This window comes from Gouania willdenowi, chromosome 5 (genome assembly GCF_900634775.1).
Source record: "Gouania willdenowi chromosome 5, fGouWil2.1, whole genome shotgun sequence".
In the NCBI taxonomy this organism is placed as follows: Eukaryota; Metazoa; Chordata; class Actinopteri; order Blenniiformes; family Gobiesocidae; genus Gouania; species Gouania willdenowi.
In genome coordinates this window covers 9,501,115-9,519,811 of record NC_041048.1, presented here as the reverse complement: position 1 = coordinate 9,519,811, position 18,697 = coordinate 9,501,115, and the positions used below count along the sequence as shown (strand labels likewise).

The 18,697-nt window shown below is 37.6% G+C and overlaps 1 protein-coding gene across 4 annotated transcripts in view; it reads left to right on the top strand.

The window, feature by feature from the left end:
• Positions 1-18,697, top strand: part of slc12a5a (solute carrier family 12 member 5a) — a 201,340-nt gene that overhangs the window by 55,058 nt on the left and 127,585 nt on the right. The window contains exon 1 of one of the 4 annotated variants that reach the window (XM_028445743.1): positions 413-671. The exons of the other annotated variants lie outside the window; for them this stretch is intronic. Within the exon in view, the coding sequence (XP_028301544.1) occupies positions 617-671 (55 nt within the window). The 5' untranslated portion in view covers positions 413-616. Of the gene's footprint in view, positions 1-412; positions 672-18,697 lie in introns of those variants that run through there. 4 annotated transcript variants of the gene reach the window in all.

The window sequence follows — 18,697 nt, the reverse complement described above, 5'->3', positions numbered from 1 at the left end:
GGAAAATATGGTCTTGAGTGGAAATTATACGTGTGCTTAAATCTGGGAGTTTTTTTTTAGCAGCCACGGTGTCTGAGCACCATTATCGGAGCAGGAGTGAGTGAGTGTTTTGAAGTGAGTGACAATGGCACAAAAAAGAGGAAAGCAGAAGAAAGGATGGAGAGCGACTGTGCGGCTTTGAGGCGTTCCGTCATCCACCAAAACTCCTGCAGCTTTCCCTCATCCTTCCCCTCCTCCTGTGGAGAGAGAGAGAGAGAGAGAGACAAGCAACAGAGAGGTAGAGAACAGGAGAGAAAGAAAGAAAGAGAGGGAGCAACAGAGAGCAAGTGAGAGAGTCACGCTTACGAGCCAGTGGAGAAGAGACGTCAAGAGGAGGATCTACAAGGGGGGGTGTGTGTGTGTGTGTGGGGGGGGGAATCCATCTCTCCCTTCTGCTGCTACTCCTCGTGCATCCTTCGGGCAGCAGAGGAGCGAGAAGGATCCGGCTGGCGTATTTCTAACCCCGCTTTGCCGAAAATTATCCGCGGCCGCATCAGAGCACGAGGAGGAGTGCGAGGAGAGCCGTCGAAAAAAGCTCGAACGGTGACGAGAGCAAGAGCTCCGTAGACGAGTCAGGATGCTCAACAACCTGACCGACACCGAGGAGGGGGACGGAGGAGCGCAGAGCCAGGGTGAGTGATGGGATGGGATGTGTCACACACTTACGCAAACATGCAAACATGTCATGCATCAGTGCATCGCCATGTGAGCAGAGATCGTCGCCTGGTGATGTATGACATGAAAAAAAAAAAGTGTTAATCTGCCCACTCGCACAGAAACAGATAACGCACAGAAAGACTTTGCAGAAAACACGACAGAAGCATTTCGGTGGAGTGTGTGTGTGTGTGTGTGCGTGTGTATACCTGTGTGTGTATGTGTGTGTGTGTGCGTGTACATGTTACCACACTGTACGGTTGCCAGCCTGCTTTCCTCCTCTACTGCTGCTCTTACTGCAAGGCTGTTGTGACAAGAATAGTAATGGGCTCACTCCTCTGAGCATGAGGGTATTACAAAATACACACTCGCGCGCGCGCACACACACAGACTCGCGCACATACAAAATATTGAGCATTTGCAGTGCAGAACTCAGTTGTTCATTCATTCATCATAGTATCTCTCACATATGGCACATGAACGATGGACAGGCGGTATGGACACACACACACACACACACACCACTGTTGCCACTAATCCCATTGGCTCCAGCTGTCAAAATCAGGACTTCATCAAGTCGCCATCACTCGGCTTGGTCTTCTGTCCCAGCAGGCTTCTCATAGCAGTCCTGGAGGCTTCCTGCTTTTTTCTACACCTGTGGTTTGAGTGCCCTTATACTGACTGCTTCCCATTAGGTGCCTAGCCTCTGAGCCCTTTAATACAGTTGGTCAAGTCTGAGCTATAGGTGACAAGCAGTCAACGGTCGGGGGACTGAAATACAAATGCTGTTTACAGTCCAAAAGATCAATCAGCAAAACCTCTTTTGTTCTGTCTTTTTCAGTAAAGATTGTTTTAGCATTGACTAAAAAAAAAAAAATCTAGTTTTTTATTGATGGCCCGCACTTGTAATTTTCACCCACCTTTTGTTGTTCTTTTTCTTGGCTCTTAGGGATGCAGCGAAGAGACAGGCTGTGGATAAGAGAACTAGTCACTATGCTGCTTCATCTACCTTTGCTTAATGATAAAAATAGACCAGTGCTGAAAACATGAATATTTATGTGATTGCAGGGATCGCTATGCGTGTGTGTATGTGCACTTGCATTCGTGTCTGTGTGTGGTACATTTGTGCGGTTGAAAGCACGCAGAGATTGTTGGCGGGGTTTAAACTAACCATGACCCTGTTCATAAGTGTGACAAATTGGAAGCATCAGGGACGAGTTGCCTCCATCGGCCACGAAACAGCCAATAGAGGAATGTTGAGCTGATGCGATTACCCAAGCACTCGCCATTTACCTCCTGAGCTACACGACACGTCTGTGGATTCAACCATGTGTGCTATAAAGCAGTGTGGTTTTCGGCAGCACATTTTTATTGAGTTTTAGTCATAGCCTTTTGACTAAAATGCAACTATTTTAGTCAAAATGTGTTAATCATTGGATTTAGTCCCAACACTTTTGTAAATAGGGCTCTTATTTTGAAATAACCGGACGTTTGGTCAGTTGCACAATGGCTGGTTTCCGAAAATCTCCTAAATGTCGGCATGAAATGTGTTTCTGCGAGTTTTATGGATCAAATGACCACATGTTGATATTCTACTTGGTCATTTTCTCACTTAAAATGTTTGAGAACTTTCAAAACGTGGCAAATTAAAGGAGACATTTAGCCTCAGCATGCTTCAGGTTTTTGTTGTTGTACGCTCGAAGTGCATCTTGGGAAACTTGGAAGTATACTTCAGTGGGAACAGTTGTCATCCTAATCATACTAATAGTATATAGTAGATAATATATACTGTACTCATTAAGTATGTAGTATGTACTATGTTAGTATGTGATTTCTTATTATTGTCACTTCAAAAATGGAGTTCACAAAAACTATGACAAAAAAATGTAGTCAACAAAATAAACACTGCACTAAAGTGTAGTTCATGTGAGGTATTCAGATGTTTTAATCTGTCAGGTTGTCCTTTTTAAATAAATTTTAGCTAATGCATATACAGTAGGAACAAAGAAACCCACAGACTAAAGGGCATTTTTGCCCAACAGCCATTGGAACGTTGTCCAAAAAACCAAAGCATGACTAGCATGACTAGTCCTCTACTATTATAGTCTTTCTGTTAGCCATGATGCATCGCAAGTTACTTAACCTCATGTTATTTGATTCTGAACACAGGTGTTAATGGAAACGTTATTGCCCACATTATGCCGCACTGACAGATGTGAAGGGAAATGTTGGCCGTACATGTGAGAAGAAAATGACTATCCAGATATTTCAGTATTCAAGTCAGGTCCAGCCATCTGGAGAGGGACGTTAGTGTCACATCTCTCCCTGGCCAGCGCTTCATCTTCTTCTCTCTCTCTTGCGTTCCCTCCCTTTTTTGTCACTCTGCAGTGGCAGCATCTCCCAGGATAAAACACACACACACACTCACACACTTTAGCTGTACAACCAACATGAATAATCCAGGACAGCCTTGGATCAGGGGGATTCTACCCAGTGTCATCGTCAGTCTTTTTCTGATCCTTTGGGCTGTAACATCTCTGTCTCGCTCTCTGCGCTGTCCAAGGTGCTGATTTGCAGCCTTTATTATATTGCTTATTTCCAGCTTTGGAAACGTATCTGTATCATAGTGAAGGTGCCTGAGGACTGTCTATGTGCTCACAGCCCACATGCACAAGTAATGTAGCTCCACTAATATCACCTGTGGGAAGGGGTGGAGCAACAATTTGAAAAGTGAGGGTGTTCTAAGGGTAGGGCAACTGTCAACTCCCAATTTAGTTTATTAAAATAATTTACTAAAACAATGATAAAGCTGTTATTAAGTCAGTGTTACTCAACATGTGGCTCTTTTTGTCTTAATTTCAATTTTTCTTCCCCCAGAAAACCTTAAAAAGATGAACCTTTTTTAACTCTTTTTCCCTTTTTCTTTGGCCATTTTGCAACTTCCTTTGTCCCATTTTTGCACCTTTTCAAAAAAATGTTTTTAGATTTTAGCTTCCTTTTTCTTCTCCTAATTTTGGTCCATTTTTGCAAGTTGTAGTTTTGCCACTTTTCATCCAAATAAGCTGCCTTTTGCCCAGTAAAAAACACTGTTTTTTTCAAAATTTTTGCCTTTTTTCATTATTGTTTGCTACATTTAAGCTACCTTTTGCCGATACACACCACCTGTTTCCTCTTTTTTGTCAATTTCTGTTGCTACACTTTACTGCTTTTGGACCATTTTAGTCACTTTTCACTCTTTTCTTGCCACGTTATGCCACTTTTGGACCATTTTTAGTCACCTGTCTTTTTTTTTTTTTTGTCATTTTAGGTACACTTTACTCATCGGTGTTAACTCTGTTTACCTTCTTGGAAGGAATGAAAATGCAGGTGTTGTATTCCCTGCATTCCTGACGGGTGAGATGCGCTTGTTTGTGGGGGTCACTGTGGTTTATTGGCATTTTTTTTTTTTTTTTTTTTTTTTTAGTCTAGAGAGATATTCAATTTCAAAATAATGACAATACTCTGCTATTACTAAAGATGAACATCATTATTTTACAATTTTAAGTTCAAGCTTTGAGAAGAAATACAGCACAAAACATTTGTTGTTTTCATCAAAGGCTTGATAAGTCAATGAATGACACTTTACTTGTAAATACCTAATAGCTTTGAAAGTGAATGAAAGATGGAGAGATCCTGGAGAAATTATTTGGAAGGCAAGGAAAGGCTAATTTATTTGTATGACACATTTCTTACACAAAGCAACTCAATATGCTTGTAAGGAGAGGAAGTTAAAGAGCTGCCAAATGTTGTTCTGCTGTGGAATAAGATTCTTTTTTTAAATTAGCATTTGCCTTTAAATTTCAAAAGGGTAATCAATATGTGAAGGAAGGAGAACCAGATCCTATAAAGCAGGGCTCCTCCTGTCATTGTTAGTTATGAGCTTGTCATTATCAAGTGTTCTTGCTCTGCACAGCCCCATTTATTATAGATATGCTACTAAGATAACCTGTCAGCATATGATGCTCCCTATTTGTTTTTAGTGGGCAGAAGTGATTTATTTTTATATATTTTTTTCACCAGATACTGTTTGGAGGTGAGTATTGGCAAGGATGTTGCAATACGATACGTATCGCGATGCTTGGGTCACAATACAATGTCATCGCGATATTCTGCCCAGTTAATATCAAAATTAAACGTAGAGATGAAAGATCAAGTTGCTGTATATGTTCGTCAGAAGATATTGATCATTCAGAGGACAAATTGAGTCAAAAACATCCTATTTATTATTTATTATTCGTGTTTTGGCACAATTTCACTGAAAAAAAGTAAATGCAGTGTTACACATTGTCATCATAAAATAAAGTGCAACAAGTTTTATTTCACTGAAACTACTGTGTAGAGGTCTCAAGGTAACCATGACAACATAATGACGGCATTAAAACAACTGTAAGTGAGAACATTAATGATTAATCACCCTGAGTTACTGACAATGCACAAAAATAAGAAACATTTATAATTTCTTCTATTGTATCAGTTTAAACACTGATCTGAACTGATTATATGAAAATAAAATGTCTGTGCATACATAAATATTGCAGACATTACACACTGCCATCATAAAATCAAGTGCATCAAGTAACCATTGCAACACATTGAAAGCATTGTAACCAAATATTGCACAAATACACAAAATTATTGATTAAATATAAAAAAATAAAATAAAATTAATTAATTTTTTTTAAAATATCGATTTTTTTTAAATGAAAAAATTTGATTTAAAATCGGCACCCAAAAAAATCGAGATATATGGTGAAATATTTTTTTTTTTCACACCCCTAATAGGTCCATGTTGACAAAAAGGTTAAATGTGCATGTATACATTTTTTTTTTAAATATCATTTTTATTACTAATACAGCTTTGCTAAGAATGTATAAAATAGTAGAGGTGTGCATTGCCGTGAATCTGACGACACAGTAACTAACAAGTAAATGTTAACTAACTGTTTATCAAAAGTTTATCTAAAGTTTATCAAACTGTGAAATTCCATTTTTTTTAAAAAAGTTAGTTTTGCTTCTACAACAGTTTCTGTTTCTAAGGTATTAAATCCTTCCCCCCCCCAAAAAAAAAAAAGTAATACAATCAACTTTCAAGCTAAATTGCATTGAGTGAGGTAGTTTAACAATGTATTATGTGGTTCACTGACACCTATACTAACCACAGGGCGTTTACGTGCTGTGCCTATGTTGGCACAATTAAATGGCTTTTTTTTGTTAAAAAACATTATTAAAAAAAATCTATTTGGACATTTTTTTGGATTGATAAGATAAACACAGTGAAATATTGTGATATGTCACCGAATCGTTTTTATTTTACACCCTTAATAAACACCCTGTACCTTCTATGGGTTGAAATTATCGCCAACCATCTATACATGTAATGGGATGGATATAATCACTTCAATTCAATTCAACTTTATTTATGTAGTGCTAATTACAAAAATAGTCTTCTCGAAGGGCTATCAAAATGTAAAACTTTAAAGAAAAACTAGGAAACCCAACAAATCCTCATGAACATGCATCAGATACTGTGGGGAGAAACAACTCCCTTATAACAGGAATTCATCTCCAGCAGAACCAGGCTCCGAGGTGGCAGCCATCTGCGTCTATATATAGATTACAATATATAGGAATTAGATTAAACAGAAGGAGTTTATACAGATAGAAGACACAAGGCTTATGATAACGATTCCACTCAATATTTTTGGGAAAAAAGACAAAAAAATGGCTGTTGGGGAAAAAAAAACCATTCTTTTATTTGACTTTGACTCCGGACTCACTTATATACTGTACTTACTCTGAGTATGACCTTTTCAATGCAATACGTATATAAAGTAATAAAAACAGATCATGTGGATTTTTTTCTTTTGCTGACTCCACCCTCATAACACTCGTACCTTTGGCGATACATTTTATGGTGTTTTGATATCTTGTTGCACGACATATCGTCCCACCTTTTTAAATAAGTAATCAATTGCTACATCTATTCATCCATCCATCCATCCATGCACCTCCTCACTGGCTCTTTAAACTGTCTGTCCAGCCTGTAAATGGTGCTATAATGATGTTTTAGTAATGGCTGACTGCATAACACTGCAAAACCTTCCCTGGGGCCCTCTCTGAGGGTAGCAGTTTATGTTTGCACTCAACGTCATTACTCTCTGTCCACGCATTCTGCCACATGTCTACTTTGAATGGGAGGAAACATAAAGGGTCTGGAAGTGAAAGAGGCAACTCGTTAATACACCACCATAGACACGTGTAATTAGAAACAGCATCTCTCTGGCTGTACAATGAAAGACATAGTTTAAGTTACTTTATGTGTAAGTGTATCATCTCCACACGAGTAGACAGACGCATAGTCCCACTTCATATGTCATTTTAGACGACTTCCTTTTGTGGTTAAAATAAAAAAAAAAAAGTATCGCTGCTAGAATAAAAATGATATGTTCTATGGTGGATTTTAATGAGACCGGTATGGATTTCCTTATTATTCACAGCATGGTTATTACATCAGCAGTGGCTGTGCAGATCTAAGGGAAAGATAATCATTCATTTGTTTGTTGAGTAAAAAAAAAACGAGATCATAATCAACGGCGAAAGGCTCGGCTTCTTTTGACTCATATTTATTGAAAAGCGTGAACAAAAGCATGAACAAAATACACCGTACTGTCATACAACACGTTTTTTTTTCTCTCCAAACATTTTTCTCAAAAAAATAAATCAGAATTTTGTCTTTTGTTGTTGTCGTAACAATGCCGTTTGTTATATATTACAGCAACACAGATAACAGTGCAGGAAAAAGAAACGCTGGGAGGACAATAAAACACGGTCCCGGAAGTTTTCTTGAGGTAAAGGGCTTCAAATTGATTAACGGTCTTAGAGATGAAGAGATAGCTAGGTTTATGGAGGGGAAGAAGAGGTCACTGGACATGAAGGAAAGAGATGAATAATGTTGAAAGAAATTTTTTTTTTTTTTTGGTGTCTCAGAGCAAAGCGTAACCGAGAGAAGGTTTTCATCTTTTTGGACAAGAAACATTAGGTCACTCATCGTATGATCTAACCATCTCAAATAAGCAATGAATTTATAATGGGCCAATTTAAAAAGGAATATTAAGGTACTAATAATAATGATTAGATGAAGACTGTAACAGAATGTATCAACTGGAACGTTTACATATGAATTATTATTGTTCATTAGGGCTGGGCAAAAAATGGATTTCATAAATTAATCGAATTTGTAGATAAAAACAATTTTTATTTTGCAAATTCGAGCTTTCATTTTTTTTTTTTTCAGACTTTTTTGCATTCCGATGTGAGCCAGCCCTCTCTTTGTTTACATATGTTTGCCCTTTGAGTAGCTATGTGTGCCACAGGCATGTTACATTTTTTATTTGCACTATACTGAGATGCTAAGGAAAGAGTTTTTTTTTTTAGTTTTTTTTTATTTTTTTTTTTTATTGTAATGTTATTTGTTATAAAATATGTAGTTATCTGATTTCTTAATCAGAAAATTTAAGCTACTGTGAAGTTACTGTTGCACTTTTGCTTAAAGGGGACATATCATGGTTTTAAATCCTTCCTTTTTACATATAAATCATACAGTTGTGGTCTATATAAAGCGGAACTGCAATGCTTGGGTCTGAATTCCTCATTATTATAGCTCCACAGGCCCCTTTTCTACCCCTTTTCTGATGTGCTTCTGAGAGCAACTCGTTTTGGTGCGGTCTCTTTAAATGCAAATGACCTCTTCAGGTGACACTCGGTTCAACTCCACCCTGCTCGGCCATTTTTGATAGAAGAGATACGGCTATGTAGCGGTGCATAAACTTTTTATTCAGAGGTTATTTACAAAATGTCAACAACAGAAGACTTGTCCATCCAGCCTTACATGTTTGAGCCAGAGTCGGACCCGGCGGAGCGAGATGAAAATGAAGATGATGAACCTGCAGAACCCTAACAAGTGAGCTAACACAAGCACCGAGCTAACGCTAGCGCCGAGCTAACGCTAGCGCCAAGCTAACGTCACGAAATGCATTTTAATACAGTCTTTTGAAAGACAAAAACGGCAAAATGAAATGACTAATGAAAACTTTAGACTTAAATTAAATCACGTAGGCCATATCATCAAGGATCTAAAACGAGCACACAGCGCTAACATATGAAGTCTGAAGACGGTGCAACTGCTAATGCTAACAAAACAATGACAGGGACGTCTTATCATCACACTTTTTAGCGTTATTTACAGCTTACCGAAGTGCTCTGTTCGTCGTCTCCAAAGATAGAAGGAATTGAACCCTCAATCAGACAAAGTCTTTCGGCAAATCCTTCTTTATACTGGCTGAGGTTGCTGAAGCAGTCACCCTTGAAGTGCTTCGCGCGCACAAAAATGACCTTACCCACAGATGTGGGTACATTTCTGTGAAAAATAAAACTCAACCAGGCACTTTGAAAAGGTTCTGATGCTGGGAGACGGTGTAATGAAGCGTGTGGGTTACTACATCCAACAACTGAACATTTTGACTTATCCTCTCGTAACTTCGGCATCCTTGAGCTTGGACTACAAAATAAAAGCGAGAAATAAAAATGGCGGATTGCTCGAAGTGTTGGACCTGGAGTTGATGTACTAATTTGGCAGTTCCGCTGCAAATACTGTGACGTAATAGTTCAAAAAACGTAATACAGAATAGAAAAATCGAAACAGATTGAAAAATATGAGCAAAACAGAATATAAAGATATCTACGGAGCACCTGAAGAGACTAATTTGATTTTTTTCTGTACTTCTAAGCACTCTAAATATACAACAAAATGCATTTATGGGCTAAAAAAGTGGATTTAGCATGATATGTCCCCTTTAAACCTGGGTTAAAGCTTGAAATGGTTGATTGACAGAGCCTCATTTACTATTTATTTTGTGATTGTTCTATGCATTTTAACTTTTGAGGACAATTACAGCAATAAAGTTGCACTTTTGACATTATATCTGGTGTCTGCAGTCATTTTTTTTAAGTGCATTAAAAAAAAAAAATTGAAAATTGAATCGAAACTCGAATTTTTTTTAAAAATTGAAAATGCCCAGCTCTAACATAAATGGTAAATTTATTTACTGGCTACGTGTCCAGGGTGTGCATTTTTTTTTATTCTGAGTCGGACATTTAAGTCTCCTAGCAATGGCCATGGGATGCATGGATGGATGGACAGTATTGTAATATGTGGTGAAGCTTTTCATTTTTGTAATGTATTTACACAGCTTTTTGTTAGGACTGACTATTGTGTTTCCAGTCTATGATAACATCTAACGATTGTTCTCTCAGTCTGAATGCACTTACTAGAAGTGGCTCTGCATAAAAGCATGTCCTTCATGGGTGTTATTTTAAAGAGTCGTGCATTTTCAAATTATATAAACAAAATCTTGAGCTGCTGAGATGATTATTTTCTGTTCCATTTCTTTCATTCCATTCCAAGGCTTTTGATTTTTTTTTTTTAAACTGTTTAGGCATAGCTCAAAACAAGTAGTAGAAAGAAAAAATACATTTTTCATCTGAAATTCATCTTAAAGTCTTTACACACAAATAAAGATATGTTTAAATTTTCAACAGTTAATATCAACATACATATTGATTGACTGTTGATTGAACTATTTATTTTTATCTTATCCTTTCTTTTTAATTTCAGTCACTAAAAAACAGGTTTCTTGATATTAGGGATGTCCCGATACAACTTTTTCACTTACGATATAATACCGATATTGCAGCCTTGCGTATCGACTGATACCGATATTGATACGATATCAGCACGAATCATACATACTTTTATTACTTATTTTGTAGTGTGGAATGTTAGAAAAGGCTTGATCAAGTGATGTTACTCATAACAATAGCCAGCAACAGTAGGTATGAGAAAAACTGACCCATTTGTTAAATTAAAATTTTTATCAAAGAGCATATATCGGTGATTTTAGATGCAGTCCGGTTTAATCCGATTCTCATTTTCTGGCTAATATCAGACCGACATCCAATATAAATATCGGATAGGGACACCTCTACTTGATATCACGAGTGTTCTTGAGTACTTTGGATACGATTCACGATACTGGGTTCACGATACGATTCTCTCACGATTTATTTTACAAAATGGGACTGTAGACAAATGACTGAAAATATTTTTTTATTCATTCATAGATAATACTGTATTATTTTCCTTTTATTTTTCATTGTGAAGAAGCCTATTAATTTAAATTCTGGTTCTACCATAAACAATGCAAAACTGCATATTAGTTGGCATGCAGCTATTCTAGCAGAGAAGAAGAGATGCTATGCGCTAGCAGACAGAGCTAATAGAAAAACGTGACTTTTACAGATATTCACGTAATATTACAGATATTCTTTCGGTGCTAAAGGGGTAAGGAATCATTTATGAACATGTTTAAGAGTAGAAGGCAATTCCACCCGCTGCCTACGCTTCTGGACAAGAAAAGAATAAATAGATAGCGCCCTATGCTGTTTCAAAAAGTACTGCGATTCAAATTTTCAGAAAATCGATATCAACCGTGATACCTATGAATCGATTTTTAACTGCCTTACGATTAATCGTTACATCCCTACATCCGGGTATTTCTCTAATGTGAACGCACAACATATTAATGTTGACATGAAACTGAGTTTGAGTAGTACGTTAGTATGCCATTTTGAACATGGCCATTATGTCTTTCCCTATGTTTAAATGAATCTTTGTGAAATTAGTTGATTGGAGCTTTATATTCAGTTTAAGAAGATTCTAATGTACAAGTTTCCAGCTGTACATTGTATAGTGCAGTGAACTGCTAGGCAAATGTACCATAATGAAAATATTCTAATTAATCTCTGCTAAACAGCTGCCTTCATTATACCTACCCTTCCTCGTAGAGGAAATAACCACCCAGTGTTCTTATATTTAAACAAGCTCATCCTTTAAGAAAAGGGAAGATCCTAAATAATGTAGACTGTCCTTGTTACTGTGTGAGAGGCTCAAAATGTATCACAGACTTTAGCTTGTGCTAAAAAAAAAAAAACAGTATCTTTAACCAGTTTAAGCCAGTCAATAGATGCTGTTAACTTTGGTTTCACACAAAACACATATTACGTAATTCAGAGAATTTCCCCAGTCGATGAATTATTTGTTCATAGGTCATAAAACCACAGGATGAAGTCACGTTTTTTCTGCCCTCACCAGCTGCCACGTTACCTCTGCATCACTGCACTCTCTTTTCTCTCCATCTCCAAAAGAAGACAAAGAAATCCTTTGCGTTCTCATTTTAATTGCCAAGGTAACCAACGGCCAACTGAAAACTGTTTTTCCTCTCTCTTTCATCGTGAGATGATAATTTACACTATGTTGTTGTTTCAGTTTGCTCGGGTCTGTGTGTGTGGGTGTACCAGCATTCCCAAACCTACATATGATGTCTTTGAAGAGCTAATAAAGGCAAGACAAAGTCAAGCAACTCCTCTTGGCTGAAGAAAAAAAACTGCTGTCCTTGGTGACAGGGAGAAAATGTGTGATGATGTATGTATCTTTTATCTACTAAGCAGCTTAATTGGTACACATGAGAGCACGGAAAACTGGCCTTCAAATTGTGGAAGTTTCTCCATAACTGAGAAGGACAGGAAATTAAATCAACCAACTTGTCATTTGAAAAGAGGAGGGGCACAGCGGGGGATCAATACCTTTTAGGACGCTTCTGCCGGAATACTGTGGCCCGCACATACCCACACCATTATCATCTCTTACCGTCTTCTTCATGGGGTGGTCTACTTGGGGATCTTGAGGTGGACGTAGAGGCCGAAACAATGATCCGCATATCTTGATGCAGTGTGGGCAAGGCAGAGTGGTGCTGGGTTGTGGCCGTGCTGGAGCCTTTTTCTGCCTGTCTTTGAGGAGCTGTTGCTTTCTATTAAATATGTGCACCACCTTCTTGTACTGCCTACTCAAAGCCAAATTCTCCCGGTCCTGGGATATGATCAGATATGATAAGACTGGTCTTGATGTTGTCCTTGAAATGCTGTCTCCCCACCGGGACCCACTGAACTTTCTCCAGTTGGGAATATAAATCCTGTTTGGGGAGTCGAGCATCAGGCTTGCAGATTAAATGGCCAGTTCAATGAAGTTGGTGCTGTATGATTGTGTTGGGGATGCTGATTTTAATGGCTTCCTCTAGAATACTGATGTCTGTGTGTCTGTACTCCCAGTTCATCTTGATCTTGATATTTTTTTCAAGACTCTCAAATGGTTTTGCTCCAGAGCTCAGAGGTCCTGCTGTAGATGGTCCATGATTCTGCCCCATACAGCAAGGTGGGGAGTAGCATGGCCTTATAGACCTGGAGCTTGGTTTCCAACGGCAAAGCTTAGGTGATGGTTGACCTCAGAGTTATAATTGCTTTGAAGGAGAAAGGGTTGCTGAGACAGGGGAAGTGGTGAATGTTTTCGAGTGGGATTGGGATTCCCTGTGGCATCATCTGTTTGCCAATGAGGTGGAGTATGGCAGCGATCGATAATGACAGAGAACAGGGTAGGTGCAATGATTCATCCCTGTTTGACCCGTCTCCAGTGAAAGGCTTGGACATGGAGCCACACACACACGCACGCGCTCGCACGTATACACAAACACTCATTAAACAAACTATTTGGAATGACTAGGCAAATCCTACGTTCAAAGGAAATTCATGAATGACTAATAGAATAAATTAAAGGAAAATGACTAACTCTGTTAAGCAGTGGTGTCAAAACTTGTCCTAGAGGGCTACAATTGGAGTGTTTGCCTGCTTCAACACAGCTGATTCTAGTGAGTATGTTGTTATTAGGCCTTCTGAATGGCATGATCAAACAGTTCAGGTGTATAGAAGGAGAGTGAGGTCTGAAACATTTTCTGCTGCATAGGGTTACATCCTGCAATGAGACTTTGTGGTTCCTATTTTTTTATTTTTTATATTTACATACATACTTTTATTACTTATTTTGTAGTGTGGAATGTTAGAAAAAGCTTGATCAAGTGATGTTACTCAAACAGAGAACAATAGTCAGCCACAGTAGGTATGAGAAAAACTGACCCATTTGTTAAATTAAAATTTTATAAAATAGCATATATCGGTGATTTTTAGATGCAGTCCGGTTAAATCCGATACTCGTTTTCTGGCTAATATCAGACACCGACATCCAATATAAATATCGGATAGGGACACCTCTACTTGATATCACGAGTGTTCTTTAGTACTTTGGATACGATTCCCGATTCTGGGTTCACGATACGATTCTCTCACATAACATTTACATCTATATAATATTGTTCAAGCAAAGTACACACAAGATACAAATTGATTGTATCCAATCCCTACTTTGTTTGGTTCAGTATGCCTTTAAAAAAGCCTCATTGTTGCGATTGTTTGCTGTTAAACCAATTTGATCAGCACTGTTTATCTCTCCATTACTGTAAAATGTTGCATAAACTGTACTACTGATGATTGTTACCAAAAAAATGCCTCATGTGTAAAAAAAAAAAAAAAAAAAACCCAAAACAAAACACCTTGGGCACAAACTTATAATTATGGGTTGTTACAATTTGGTTGTTGGGATCTAATATCTATAATATACAACCAGTACATCATCCTAGGGCTGGGTTAAAAATGAATAAATCAATTAATCATTTTGAATATATTTTCTTTTGAATGGCTTGATATTGATTCCAAAAGTCAATTTAATGTCTTTTCTACTGTGTGTAATGCAGTGCTGTGGGCTCAGTTCCAAATGTAAACATGATTATTTTTTTTAAAACTGCACCAGGTTAGAGATATATAGAAATATCCTTAACCGAATCAAAAATTGAATGGAATAGGATTGAATATCAAATCAAATCGAGCAAGGGGATGATGTAGAGCTGGGCCCTTGTGAATTGATTCAATTCACAACGGCCCAGCTCTACATCATCCAATCAATTCACAACGGCCCAGCTCTACATCATCCCCTTGCTACTCAAACTGTGCTATTCCATTAAGGCACCACAAGTCTGCTAATTTTGTGTATTTGTTATGTGATTGTGCAAAACAGCCACTATGCTGTATGATATTTTTTTTCATATGACACCATTCAAGAATCCCTTAAATTCTGAAAGTTTCAAAAAGTTATCCATCATCAAATTTCACATTAACAGAATATGTTTAATATTTGTTATCTTTGAAGATTTGGTAGGTGCTTGATTGGGACACTGAAATCTAAAAGCTTCTCAAGTGAAAGAACATGAGCAGAGATAAGGATTTCATGCTGTTGTACAGTCTGAGGGCAGTTGGAACTTGGAACGAAGAAGTGTCTGAATCTTCCAGTCCTTCTCCATGGATGGGATAATCTACTGTCTGGACAAGCTGCCCATCAGCCACAGCTCATCATCCAGAGGGCGAGAAGGATTGTCCAAAATCGCACAGATTATGTCCTTTAGCCTCTTCGTAGCCATCGTCTGCAGGCTGTGCCAATCTAGAACCAAACTATCGGTAAAAATCATTATAAAAAAGTGTATTTAAAAAAACAAAACTTTTTATAGACATTAGTAACGTATACAGATACGTATATACCATAGACTGTAAAAAGAATAGACGGGGCCAGCTCCCCGGTGGAGTGAAGCTTTTATTTTTAGAGCTCTCCCTGCTGACTGGCTGCAGTATAGGTCATAAACCCCGCCTCCTCAGTGATAACAGATGGGATCTGGGTCAAACTGTAAAGTTAAAATACTGGTCACATGTCTTTTCCAAACCTAAACTCTGCTGTGATTATTAGTTATCACCCTACATTGTGTTCAAGTTCAATTTTTTCTGTGAATTTTGTTTTAAATAAGTTATTTTAGGTTGAAAATCTGGATTTTACATCATATGACGAAGAATGACAGCCGTGGATCTTGCGTAGCTCTCTTTGTGAATAGCAGTTACGTCGTGAAGGAAAGCCGACACTCCATTTAACTAGATATTTGAGTTGAAATATCTTGTGGTTTTTTAATAACCTATGTGATCTGAACGAGCTGTTGGTAGAATTTCCAGCAGGAAAGATACAGTAAGTATAGCTTGCTTTACTCATCAGGACAGTGCGCTAAATGGGCGGGGCGTGTTACCATGGCTACTCCCGCCGGACCCTACTGCGCAGACTCTGGCTCCAAATGACGTCAAATTTGGAAGATGGAAGCGCCCCTAAGCGCTGTATTTTGGCTTCAAGAACGTTGAGTGGGAACAGCTACAGTCTGCTTATGAATTACGTCTTGTAAATCTGCAGCAATAAGATTGCTCACCATGCCTCCACTGTTTTTTTTTTTTTTTTGTCTTTTTGCTCTTCAATTATTGTTGTTCAAATGCTAGTGTGCCTCATAAAAGCTGACCCTGATCATTTATTTTTCTCATTTGAATAACTGACCACATTAAAGCCTGATGGTGTATTTGTAATTTGGACTTTATTGGTGGAAGCTCCACTGGTGATGGAGTTTAAGCGTGTGTGTTAATCTTTGTTCCTGCCCATTAGGGCACTCAGAGCTTCTTTAATGGGTTTTAAGGTCTTTAGTGGAAATAGTTCGGTAGGGCTTTTGGGGAACAGGATGGAAGTGTGTGCATAAAAAGATGCTTTCTTCCCGAAGCTAAAATTGCAGGCGCCGTTAATGTTTCTAGTACGCTATTGCTGCTGTCTTTTACCTTATAATGATGGAATACTTTAGGATAGGGATAAAGTACATTTTCTCAATCCTGCCAAAATTCAGATTTCAACTAAATAAATGCATTGAGGTCTAAGATTCACGTTTTATCAAACAACACGTTCATATTAGCCGTGGTACTTAATTTATTTGGTTTATTTGGTCACTGTCATTGGTCATTGCACATTACAAGCAGTAATTTGAACTTTTCCAACATCAGGGCTATCAATAGAAAAACATGGTAACACTTTAAGTTTTATATATAAAGGCTGACATTATTACGCTGTCATTATTATGACATGTCATGAAGGCTATCATTAAGTGTCGTCGGTTGCCCTAACCCCTAACCCTAACCTTAACTCCTAACTAGGGTTGGACCAGGGTCGCATAATTATATTTGTAATTGTAATTTAAAAAATCTGTTGCTGTCTTAATCGTAATTAAATTGTAATTGAGTTCAGATAATGTACTCTCAATTTTATTGTAGAGCTTAACTGGTGAACCATGTTACAGTTCTATGTACAGTTCTACACATATGTAGGTAACAATTATTAAAATGTGTTTCATATCAAGCTTTCCCACATTTTCCCATTTAAAAAAAAAAAAAAAAATGAAATCTAGGGGTATAGTGACACATGTCAGTGTGTGTCAGTGCGTGATGTCAGCATTATGTATAAAACTTCAAGTAAAGTGTTATCAAAAACACTGACGCATCACAACATGCCGACAGCTGATTTTATTCATACACACAAGCACTGCAAGATGTGGACAAATTGTACCTGTAACTTACAAGCTTTATCCCATTTTTTTCCTCACATGAGACCTTTAACAGCAATGTACTGTAGCCTTATACATTTCTGAGGTCAGCAACAATCTGATATTTGTCAATTTTACGTTAACCTTTACAACAAACCTGTTTGACACACAAACATGTCGAAAGGGGCCCAAATCTACGTACTTAAGCGTTACAGTTAAGTGTCCACACTATCATATTCAGTCACAGCCTCTTAGGCTTCTAGAATACTGTGCCTGGCTAAGTAGACTGAAGTATGATGTATATACATGAGCTGGTGATAAATTATTTATCTCCATGTAATTTCTAGAAGTACATTGTCACTTTGCAGTGTTGTGACATTTATCTGTGCGTCTTGGTCTCTTTCTCCCTTCCTTATCTTTCAGTTTAGCACCAGCTTATTTAATGTGTCTATTTAACTCCCAACAAACAAAAAAAAGTCTGTATTTATATGGACAAATGCATTTTTTTGCCCCCACACTTGCGCAACATTAAGAATCCAATCGAAATACACTGTACAAATAAACAGCCTTAGTTAACAACTAATTTAGCACATTGGGACAAAGGTCAAAATTACAATGAATTGGTTTATATAAAATAAAAACAAACCTTTATGATATCAGAAATGACACACACACACACACACGTCACTCAGTCACATTAAGGAAGGTTGCGGTCATTATACGGAGTTGATTAAAGATTGTTTCATCCAGTTCTTCTGAAATTAAACTCTAGATAAAAATACTCGATTGATTTATTGGATTTTCATGTCATGCACACAATATGTCCAACCCTCATGGGCTTATTAAACACACTGGAAAATTCAGTTGCAGTGGTTTACATTAACAATTCATAACATTACAAAGTTGCAGGCTCCTGACACAGTGTTGTCATTTTTTTCCCAGGCTTTTGAAATAAAATCTGATACAACAAAGGTTCCTTTTTTGAAACACACCAAGTTTTTCATAATCATCTAACCAGAAAAAAATGATTTTTTTTTTTATTTTTTTATAAAGAACCCTTATGTTATCATACAATGGACAGTAAAACAAAAAGTGAATCTCATTTTCAATTTCATCTAGATCAAAAAGCAAACAAACACATTTGTGATGAAGCAGTTTGTGGGAAATAACGAAATTTGCTAATTAGGTGTAATCTGTCTAAAAATATAATCTATTAATAACAAATGCAGTATAATTTCAGTCAACTGAATCATTTAATTATTTAGTCACTTTAAGACTTTTAAGATTAACTGTAAGCTATTTTTGTTCACGTATTTATTAATTATAAACAATTGTCTCACTCATGCTCAGACCCTGTGACAGACCTGCAGTGTGTCCTGATGAACATCCCATAATAAACAACACATTTCTTCACTCTGGCCTCTTGGTTGACAGCCTCTCAGTGTTTTTCGCTTCTTCTTCTTCGAGACTGATCTGACCAGATGCCGTCTTCTCGAGTGGATGCTCATGCTTCACCACAG